Source organism: Alosa pseudoharengus, unplaced genomic scaffold (assembly GCF_046254945.1).
Source record: "Alosa pseudoharengus isolate Yale_2024_CS ecotype anadromous, Long Island Sound unplaced genomic scaffold, YU_APseudo_1.1 YU_APseudo_1.1_scf_23, whole genome shotgun sequence".
NCBI classification, from domain to species: domain Eukaryota; kingdom Metazoa; phylum Chordata; class Actinopteri; order Clupeiformes; family Clupeidae; genus Alosa; species Alosa pseudoharengus.
Genome location: NW_027468685.1, coordinates 8,394,172 through 8,405,897, shown reverse-complemented (window position 1 = coordinate 8,405,897; position 11,726 = coordinate 8,394,172). Strand labels below are relative to the sequence as shown.

The 11,726-nt window shown below is 40.2% G+C and overlaps 1 protein-coding gene across 1 annotated transcript; it reads left to right on the top strand.

The window, feature by feature from the left end:
* Positions 1–6,768: 6,768 nt before the first annotated feature.
* On the top strand, positions 6,769–9,251 carry rps27.1 (ribosomal protein S27, isoform 1). Its single transcript, XM_076301257.1, has 4 exons — positions 6,769–6,831; positions 7,351–7,459; positions 7,589–7,699; positions 9,076–9,251. The coding sequence occupies exons 1-4, from the start codon at positions 6,826–6,828 to the stop codon at positions 9,102–9,104; spliced, it is 255 nt and encodes an 84-aa protein (XP_076157372.1). The 5' UTR covers positions 6,769–6,825; the 3' UTR covers positions 9,105–9,251.
* Positions 9,252–11,726: the final 2,475 nt, after the last annotated feature.

The window sequence follows — 11,726 nt, the reverse complement described above, 5'->3', positions numbered from 1 at the left end:
AACTTAGTTCAGCTACAAATTTAAGTGCTGATTCAAGTGAAATTGATGACAAATAGCCTCTTTCAGACAACTCAGCTGAAGAGTTATAGTATTCATTGCTTGGCCATGCCCATGTACTAAAAACTCAGGAATAGGAAGGAATAATTATGATATTCATGTGATATTAGCAGTGTTGGTCAAGTTACTTGGAAAAAGTAATTAGTTACTGATTACTGATTACTTATCCAAAAAAGTAATCTAGTTACTTTACTGATTACTTATTTTCAAAAGTAATTAGTTACTTTACTAATTACTTTACTCAGTTACTTTACAAAAACACACTAGCTATACACAACCTGAATACGCTTTTTTAAAACTTGGTTTTATTAGTTTCAATCTTAACTTTTTGGAGTGTATACTCCTTCATTTGAATAAATGTAGGCCTAAATAAAATACAGCAAAAAATTATTAAAACCAAAGTCTCTATTAACATTTACATCTTTTAACAGTTGCAGTGCAGAGAGGAGTAATACATTTACCAAAACAGAAAATGCTGTTGCATGCCACATTTAGGCTGTAAAAATATGAATATGTGTTTGAACTGTGTGTGTGCAGTGCCGCTGCTGGCTATTTTGGTGCCAAAGCAGAACTGTTAGTTTAAAATATTTCTTAAGAAATACTACTAATTTGATGCAATTTAACTCATTTATAAATGGTGCGCTGTCACTTTAAGAGCATCTACACAACTCTCATAATGATCAGCTCCATTCAAATATAAGCCTATGGCTAGTCCACAAACTCCACATTTGGCACTATATTAGCAATAGTCATGATATTAAGTTGGTATAAACAGCTAGCTAGACATTTTCTGTTTGCAATTAAAAGTGATAGCCTATATGAGCCTGGTAGCACCTATCTGAGTGGAATGTGGGCAATCGGCATAGGCTACTGTGCTTCATGTAAATGCTTAGTTTAAGGCAGTGGTTCTCAAACTTTTCCTTTCATTCCCCACTTTGATCAAGGGGGCCTTTTCGAGCCCCACCTGTCCCTCGTGCTCTAAGGAAGTGGTAGGTCAAGGCAAGCTTAAAATTGTCAAATCAGCTGGTGCTGCAGATATAACAATAAATAAATACATAATGTGCCATTGTAAATTAAACACACATATTTCTGTTTTCCAGCAATATATTAGGAAGCATAGGCAAATATTTTACAGCATTGTACAATATATTCAATGAAATACCTGCTGCATTAAATGGATCCATAATCCAGTCATACTGAGCACTGCTGGTTGGGAAATATTTTTTAAATAAACTTTGCAGGGATGTGATGTAGGGCTACTGTTATTACATGGAATCACAAGAGTGGCTCCTGAAGCAGACGTTTAAGCGATTTCACTCAGATTCTCAAAGGCATACTGTTGCGATCGAGGCGCCTGTCCCATACCTCAAGTTTTTTGGTGAATGCAGTAATCTTATCTGCTAGGTGAGGTAGGTGCTTGTCTTTGCCTTGTAACAACTCATTGAGCTTTCCAAATATATCGCTACGGTAGGCCAGCTTCAAGAAATGTTCATTGGTGAACTTGCTTGCAGATTCAAACATGCGCTCACGCTGCCTTGACACGAGCGCTTCCCTATGAATAACACAATGCGTCCATTGCATCGGGTGCTACCTGGGCCTAGGCTACAGATAAAAAATAAATAAAAAAAACTCCTGTTTTTCACTTCAGTTCGCGCCCCACCTGGCATGTCTCCGCGACCCAGTAGAGAAACGCTGGTTTAAGGGAAACGGATTATTGAAGACTTCAACACTCACCAGCCCCATTACAAAAAGGCAAAGACCACATTATATTGTTGCCCATTTTCCAAATCACAGTGAATGCAGCCAAGATATTATAATGTCCTGGCTCCTTTTATAACGGGCCAGTAGGCTAGGGAACCCGCGACTTCCTCTTTCACCTGTTGCTGCAGCCGTCATGTCGGGATCTGGGGGTGTCTCAATGAGTTTCACATTCCTGTGCTGGCTCGCTAGGTGCTTGTTCAGATTTGAGGTGGAATTTTTCGCTGTAGACAACATTTTTCTTCCCACGCAGAGTGTACAGCGTTAATGTTTTTTTCGTAATGTCTGAACTGCAATGAATTAAATGCTCCATGTTCGTGCTCTCTCCTGCACTCCATGTCTTGCACACGTGTGTCTGTTGTTTACATTTATGTGCACAGCTATAGCCTACATTAGTCTCACAAAATCCATATGGCAAAATCCCAAATTCTTTTAATGTCTATGGCAAAATCACGGTTTAGTAACGCAGGCTGCTTGCAGGAAAGTAAAAGTAATCTAATTACTGTTTTTGCAATTGTAATCCCTTACTTTACTCTTTACTTGAAAAAAGTAATTGGATTACAGTAACACGTTACTTCTAACGCGTTACTGCCCATAACTGGATATTAGCATGGGTGAACCCAGACGACCCTGTTATCAAATTTGAATTTGCTATGTCTGAATCCCATTGACACTCATTTCCAGACTTCCCATTTTATGACTTCCAGGGCCGTTACCAGCAGTGAAATTAAGCTTAAATTGGTGCCAAATTGTTTCAGAAGTGCAGCACACACATTTTGCTTGAGAACAAGGTTTTAAATGCAGTTTTAGACTGAGTTGTAAAGAAAACACACGTCCATATCTGTTTAATGTCGCAACACCGTCGATGGGAACCATTAGACTACAAAGACAATGTTGACTTATGGATAATGTGAAATGCAAAATACAATAAAGAAAGAATGGTAACACTTTACTTGACAGTATCGACATAAGAGTGACATGGCACTGTCATGAACATATGACACTGTCATGACACATGAACCCTAACCCTAACCTCTAACACTAATCCTAACCCTAACTGTAACCCTAACTCTAACCCTAATCCTAACCCTAACTTGTTATGACAAAAACCAAATGTCACTTAATAACAGAAGCGTTATGTCATAAACGTTTATGACTTGTTTATGACACATTCATGACAGTTTCATGTCACTCTTATGTCGATACTGTCAAGTCAAGTGTAACCGAAAAAATAAATGTCATTTGAGCGTTCCGTTTGCGACGCATAGCCTATATGTGTGTATGTTCGAAAAAAATAGACCAGTGCAGTCTTCTAAAATTGTTTTACGCGTTGCGGACAGAACGATTCAGTCATGTGCCCAGTGTAGCTCCCCTGTAACAGCGTTATTTGGACAGTAGGCTACCTAAAAGGTCTGAACTACATTTTCTGAAACAATGGTTCCTCTGGTCACCTGCGGCCTGCCGGTCTCATTTCGGCGGAACAATCAAGGAACGTTGTGAACATACCATCGGTGCAGAAGCACAATTGATACCACGCAGCACCTGAAAATAGTCCCTGTAGGCTAACTTCCAGCAACAAGGTTGAGCTGCAGCAGACAAATTGGTTAGTGACTGGATTATTACGCCTGAATGAGAGTAGGTATAGTTCCATGGCAAATCAGCCTTGAAAATCGCCACGTTTTCTTTTCCGTTAGTCTTATTACACTTTCTAACTTGAGAAGAAACAATTTTTAAATAGCAAAATTACCGGAAATCTTAGTCACTTTTAAGCGTGATGCTAGCAGGCGAGATGCTAATGGTCTAATCCGATTCAATGATCTATGCTAGGCTGGAGCTAAAAGTGGTATCGCCAGACTCAGAGAACGGCTGGATGAACTTGAGAAAGGTAAAAATCAATTGTTTAACTCAAGGGGAGGTGGAAAATGAGTGTAATTCCCCAAATGGTGGAATATCCCTTTAAGACCTCTTTGTTAGATTTGTTATTTATGCTACTATAAATAACGATATGGCCATGCATGGTCCTGAGGTGTTTTGCGGGATCATGCAGGAGTCAACTGCGCAGGCAGGAGTCAAGCAGGATCCAGATAGAAACGTTGATTCTTCATCAGTTTGCACCCTTAATTACTGAAACAACGTTGAAATTATAACTCACTCCATGCCACCTTATATCCCTGTCCAATTGGCACCCCCCCTTGCTCTGAATGCATCACATGGAACCATGGTAATATAACCACACAAAAGCATACCCAGAAAGCAGATGTTGCACAACCAAGTTTTTGAATAATTGCTTCTTTGACTTTGAAATCTGGACTTTTTTTCTATACCAATGCACAGATTTATGTTCATATGATTATAGTTATGGTTGTAAGTTGTTCAACCCTCAATGGCATAAGATAGAATGGCACACAAAAATGAGAAAACAGTATTATTGTTCTAAAGAAAACATAAACATATCACCCCATGTGTTCTTGAATTTGTACTATAAAAGAATGGCAGGAACTGACTTCACCCGCCATTCGCATCTGGCCCCTATAAATGTTGACTCCATGGCTACGGCCTTGAGTGAAATTACCTCTCAATGTTGCAGCACAGTGATATCCAGTTCCACGATTAGACCATGCTCTCAGTTTTCCATCATCAGTGGGCCATGCTCTCTCAATTGTAGTCTTAAACAACTGTTTGAGCAAAGTGGCAACAACTGTGTGAACAAAGCTATGGTCAGGGCCGTTTCAAGGAATTTGGGGGCCCCAAGCAAAATGGACATGGAGGCCCCCCACACACACACACACCGCATGCAAAACCTACAGTAACCACAGCATAGCCATACAGTTTAAGTTCACCCACACTTTATATAAATAAAAAATGTTGACAGTGCAAATACTGCTTTTGCATATATATACTGTGCATTAGTTTTGAACATTTTGAACATTTGCAAAAACACCACCGTACCATAAAATCCAATGTCAGCTTCTTCCTCATGAATGGAGGATGAAGTTGATGGTGTATAAAATAATTGAAAAAAATCTGAAATTACCTGTGAAGTACGTTTGACCATTTCACTGTTAGCATATTGGAAAAGGTCATTAACAGCTTAGCTCAGTGAGAGAAATTCACTCTACCTTCATCAGTGGAGGTATCCTTAGGAAGAGCCTGAGGGCTGAGAAATTTAAGCAAAGCACCTTGAGGGAGAAAGAAAAGATATGTTAGCATTTCCATATTTTGATATTTAGAAGGGATGCAGCTGCTTTCACAACTACCAATGCTTACTGTAAAAACATCCCAAGCTAATGTTATACATTGACCTAGGCCTACTTGTAGCTTAACATAGCATTTAAGCATTCTGCAGACGCACCTGGTGCTTTAAAGACAGTAAACAGCTGCCGTGCATGAATACTGCTAGACATGAATGTTCCAGTCTGCTTTGATGCACGGGTTCCAGTCTGCTTTGATGCACGGAATTTATCGTGTGGTTTTCCTAACCCCCATAGATTATCACGGTCGAATAGTTAGTATCGCAGAGGCTATGCCACTTTCATCCAAACCTATTACAAAGCTATAGCAATGTTATGTCATTAAATATGATAAACAGTGATTCTGGAACAGATCTGCGTCTTCCTTATCCCGTTAATAAACAGTATGTAACCATATTCCGTCCGTTCGGAAAAAAAAGTTGCGCTAACTGTTCTAGTTTGTTACAAGCAGCATGGGCTGTCAGGCAGGTAATTAACATAAACATTTTTTGCTAGGCTAGCCTTCCTGCTGCGACATTACACCATTTGTACAAGACAAGTAGAGCTATTTTATCCAGTGTAATTTATCACTTACCACTATCTTGTTTTTTCTTGTCATCCTCTTCCTTTCTCTTCTTTCTTTTCTGGCTTCTGGATGCATAACTCTGCTTCATTATGACTGCCGAGGTATTATATTTTCCCGGCAGCAGAGATCACGAACCTGGCTGGCTGGCTGCTGTCAGCGACTACTAAGAGGGGCCCCCTTGAGGGGGATCCCGGTATTGCCGGTAACAGTGTCGTTGCACTTTACTGCATTGACTATCAAAGGGGCGCTCACAGTTTGTCGTTGCATTTTATTCTTAACCAGTTGTTGTCTTAGGGCCCCTGGCCAGCTCGGGGCCTCAAGCAATTGCTTGGTTTGCTTGCCTTCTAGCGACGGGCCTGGCTATGGTTGAAATAATATGGCAACCAGGGATGTAGTGGAGGCTAAACGCAAGTAGCCTATACACAGTTTATACACCTCACAGAAATAGAGTTTATCCACCTCACAAAAGACTTTATTCACTAATTGCAACTTTTAACATTAAAAAATCATTGTAGGCCTATTATCCACATTCACAATATGTACACTCATCAACACTCTAGGAATCATTTAATACCATTGGTATTTTTTATAAACATTGGACAATAACCTCCATCATCATCAAACATGTTGACAATTTGTTAAAAATCTGAATGTCTTTTTAAAAATCTGATACCGCATGGCTACAGAATTCATAGTTTACCAACCTCTTATTTCACCACTACACCACTGATGGTACCAAACATATGAACACACACAAATATGTTATCTTTTTTAAAACCAGACCACACCGGCTGTTCATTCGCTGATTCTGAAAATAATCTGAAACCGATAGTCTTAATGTTGTTTTTTTAGATAAACCAAAGGATTCAGAAACCAGGACCATGATTGGGTCTACATTTGATAAAGAATAGTTGAAAGAGTGACTTTCTGGAAATATTCAAAGTGCCTTTACTACTGACTTTATGTTTATATTATAAATTAATTAGTTGACTATTGACATCATTTGCAAATAGTACCTATTCTAAATTCTTTTGCATGTTTCAGACTCGAAATACAGCCATATGGAACTTTTAATTTGACGCATGCATTAAAACGAATGGAGCTCTCTTCCTTTTTGTGTACACGCGCCCCGTTCATATTCTTCTACCGTTTCCGCTTAACTTCCTTTCCGGCGGCGGCTATTTCTTCGCCAACATGCCAGTGAGTACAGACTGCGTTTTGAACGCAATATTACACGACATAGCCATTACTTCTACAGATGAATTCACGTACTGGTGTACGACACATCATCGATCAAAATTACGTGTTCTCTGGGGTGAAAAAGTCTGAGAATGTGTCAGTAAACCAAGAGTTTGAATGACTTGATAGCATGCATCGTTGCTACACGATTACAAGATGGCGGCGCACATATCCAGCCATGGACTGTGGTACTGCATGGTGTGGTAGTTATACGTGACGCATTTTAGGATTACAATAGGTAGGGGTTGCCTAACCGGAAAATTACACTGATTGTAAAATGTATTATTGGCAATCGCCCGATATGTGTAAGTGTAATTGACAACGCCTTCGTTAAACTAGGTCGCCTGTCGGACTCATGGCCCATCAGGCTTACGACGTTGCTAGCCGATGGGCAGGCTCTAATGTTAGCAGCTACACATTATAATGGACTGACGGTATTCAAATTCTAGCTCTTGCTAACGGGTACAACTCTGTTTACAGCTCGCAAAAGACTTGTTGCACCCGACCCCCGAGGAGGAGAGGAGAAGGCACAAGAAGAAGCGTCTCGTTCAGAGTCCGAATTCTTACTTTATGGACGTGAAGTGTCCAGGTAACGTTACGGCAGATCTTGATTTGCCTCTTAATTCATTGAAAGTTCCTTGCTGTGCTCATGTTTTACCTGCTGAAGTACAATGTACCCATGACTGTTTTCAACTGACATCTGCCCGTCCTGTTTCAGGATGTTACAAGATCACAACGGTCTTCAGCCATGCCCAGACCGTGGTACTGTGCGTGGGTTGTTCGACAGTGTTGTGCCAGCCCACTGGTGGCAAAGCCCGGCTCACAGAAGGTCAGTTTCAAATTCGACTGTTTTTGGAAACGAATGTGGGGAAGATCATCATTTGTTTGTTTTGTGACGTGCTTGTATGTCATGTGTGGTGTATGCTTGCATGAGATTAAAAATGATCAGTTCAGAGGAAAAAGTCATTGTAGGGCCATACTTGTTTATACTATCTCTCTTCTATCTCTCTCAAAAGCCTTATGCTGTTTGCAAGTAAGCATGGATACTTTTAGTTGTATGTGTGCAGGGGGCTTTTTGGGTCACCATTTCTACTAACCAAGCTAATGTATCTACTTGTTCCGGTGATGCGTCATCTACAGTGGGATTTAATTGAGTTAGGCTTCCTCTGGGGGTGGCAAGCATTTATCTCTGTAAAATAATTAGAGTGCATGGTGGTTTGGGCAAAATTGGCTTTTAAGTGAGTTTTCATAGATTTTTTTAGACATCCATATTGGGGTTATTTTCAAGGAAATTGCCCCGAGTAGTGCTTCTGTAAACATTTCCAATTAATTTCAAAACAAATGAAGTGTGAAGGATCAATACTAATTGGGATGATAAATCAAGGCTCCTGGCATTGATCCAGAGTACCTGATCATCTTATTCAAATAGCTTCTGCCTTTTTATTAGCAAACAGCACCCATAAGTATGTAACCTATTCTGATCAGAAATGGTTAAGAATGACACAAGGGTTTGGGACTGACGAAACATATGAGCTTCATGTTTGTAGTTTCAAGTTGATACACCATATTATGCATTAAGAAAAATAATAAATATTATATATATATATATATATATATATATAGGAAAACCTCAATTCTGGGTGAAAAGAGTACCAAAGCTGAAAATGGGCCATATGACACTATCTGTACTTAACTGCTAAATGGTGAGGTAATGTTGGATGTGTGTACCGTCTCTAGGAATCATGAACGAAAATAATTGGAAAACGGTATAAATGTTAAAGGTATTTAACTATGCAGGTTTTAGTATGTTTGGCAAGTAGCGATATATTTATATTTATATTTTACGCTGCTATTGCAAATATCAAATTTCTCGTAACTTAACCCCCTTGTACACAATGAAAATGCTTTTGTTGTGGAGGTGAAGGATTAACAACAGGCAAAAGCTATCTCTAAAGAGCTATATCTACTAACAAGGTAATGTTTCATGATTCTCGTGAGACTTGGCGGGACGCTGTTCTTGGAAGTTGCATGGCTGGTTTTCTCGGTAGGGACTCGCTACGTCTATGCTGTGTAGCAATGCTAGGTGAACGTTTCGCCTATTACAAGTTTGTTTACCAGCAAATTACACCATTTGTACAAGAAAAAAGGTGAAAATCTTGCATAGTCTACCTTTAACATGTATGAATATGCTTTGTTTGCCCTCAGGTTGCTCATTCAGGAGGAAGCAGCACTAGCCATGACGTGGTCTAGTGGAGAGGGAGACTCGGACTACAGTAGAGCTGTGTCTGGGCTGACCCGGCTGCACCTAGGCCCAGACATGCATCTGCATCAGCAACAACATTCGTCCAATCTCACCGTCTCAATAAAAATATTTGGCTAAATGTCTGCCGTCTCGCCTGTCTTCACTTGATGCATGCTGATGAGCAGGTTAGAGTTTACGCTTTCCCACAACTGATGTACATACAGTAAGTAACTCACAAGTTATTTCAGATGTAAGGACACGAGTCAAGTTTAAACGGTGCAAAGTAGTCAGAAACTATCCATCTGTTACTTCAGTAAGCTTGCGTTTTGTTATATCCCGTTCGTAAAGGTGTTCGTATGAGCTGGTATTTAGAGCAAATCCGTTTGAAGTGATTTTGAGCCGCCTAGTTAAATGGTGCAGTGGATGTGGGGTTTTTGGGTCATGGGTGATGGAAAGCAGGCAAGCCTGCCACTGTGGAGTCCTGAGTGGGCTGTCTAGTGTGGGCGTTGGGCAGAAAATCTTTAAACGGCCCTTCTCAGTTCAGATTTATGCGTTTGCTAGAGTTTACAGGAATCCAGTCTACGCTTGAGCTACCATGGCATTGCTGCATGGAGATTGAACCACCTGGAGTCATCTTGGCAAGCAAACGGAAAAGTTCCTGGCATAACAAACAGCTGAAGTGATCTTGATTGCTCCAAGCATTTCTGAATCCTGATAAGGATGCTTGAGTCAGTGCTCTGTTGTTGATCTGACCAGCTGTTCTGGCCGGCCATTTGCCTATCCTAAACGCCTTTTTTATTTCCCCTTATACAGTAACAATTTCATACAGGAAATACATTTTGAAAAGCATGTGCATAGTGTATGCAAATTTTAATTAAACTTAAAGTGGAGGTACATTCAAAAGGCAATTAAATTGTTTTAAAGTCTGCAAAAAAGTAGTTGAAGTCAGTCTTTTCAGTCTGTTGGTTAACTGATGTTGCTTATAACTGGCACAGCCTCTATAAATGGCATAAGACTACTTGAAGCAACAAAAAAAGCAATACTTCAAAACTAACAATGCCGCCACTCAATATCAATAACTATTAAGGCATACGTTCTTTTAACTATGAAAAATTGATGCAATATGACAACACAATTACATGACCAAAGTCTATAGAGAATTTTTTAAAGCATCTGTCTTGATGAAGAAAGTGAAATATAGCCTACGTCAGCATTTTTTGCAACAGAAAAAAACTTTCAGCCAACATGGAATAGGCCAGCTGGTGAAGCTGAAGCTTCGTGTGGTTTGGAGCCCAGATTTGTACAAACGATTACACTATAAAGGGATGGCTAGCGCATGCCGTAATAAACTATTAGGCTACTTTTGATGGAGCATGTATGCATCCTTAAATTAGGCCTACCATCAACCAACCAGTCTAATGTGGTTAGGAGAAATATGACGTGTGTATGCCCGGCCTAAATGGCATGTTGAGACTGGTCAAGGGAAAGAGGGCAAACAGAGCGGCACAACAGAGTGTGGAAGAGGAGAGGGAGGGACGCGTCGCCACGCCAGTAAAGAAGAGGGGAACAAAAACAGCCGACATCCGAGAGATGCTGTCGATAATCTCCCATTTAAGCGCCAGCGCATGTCAGCGTGTCCGAGTGTCTAATCCAATCTCCCGAGCAATTAAAAACACACAGCACAGCACTGACTAATGGCTCCTGTGGTCAGAACAGCATACTGGAATTCACCAGGCGAAACAAACGCCTATAAGCATCTAGATCTCCATCGGCATCAGGCTTAGACTTCCTCAAATCGCTTGGCAATCAGACTCAAGGCCCAAGTAGAGTTTGCTCTATAAATACGTGATCAAGAGTTTTTGCAAAACATGTAGGCCTACATTTAAATTATGCCATAATATAGGCCTAATTATGCAATAAATGTCATTAGACTATTATGCACTGCACATAGCTGCTTTCTTTATATTCACCACCAGGAGGCGCCGACACTTACGGTGGGTTCTAGATGGTGATGGCAGGATGGGTTTGTCCATAGAGGTTATCCCGTGTTTTGCAGCTTCATTTTTTCATTCCGGAACACATTTAACCAAGCTTGCGTAAGTGCAGCAATGTGCAATGGGAATGCTATTAGACCGATGAGCATGCGAGTAGGCCCTAGGCCTCCACAGACAGTCAAATAAAGGCAGTAACCAGTTTAAAGCAATGCGTAAGTTATACATAGAAATCAAGTCTGACAAGTGACATAAGGCAATTCTTTCCAACATAAAATTATATCTAGGGGTTTTTGTTGACAATGTGAAGCATGTTCTGTGGTAGCCTACTGGTTCACCTAAGATAAATCCACTTGAGTAGTCTACCAGAGAATGTATAGATAGATAGATAGGTACTTTATTGATCCTCAAGGGGAAATTCAAGGTCTCAGTAGCCTACAGACATCACACACAACATGCACTTACAGCAGAAAGGGTGAATATAAGTATATAACAAAACTCCACTGTACAATAGAGACAGTAGAAGATAAGAAAAACGAACAAAACGAAATACTAAATATACTATATAAATTAAATTTTAAAAAATCCACAGTGTGCTTGAGGATGCTCAAGCATGAGACGCT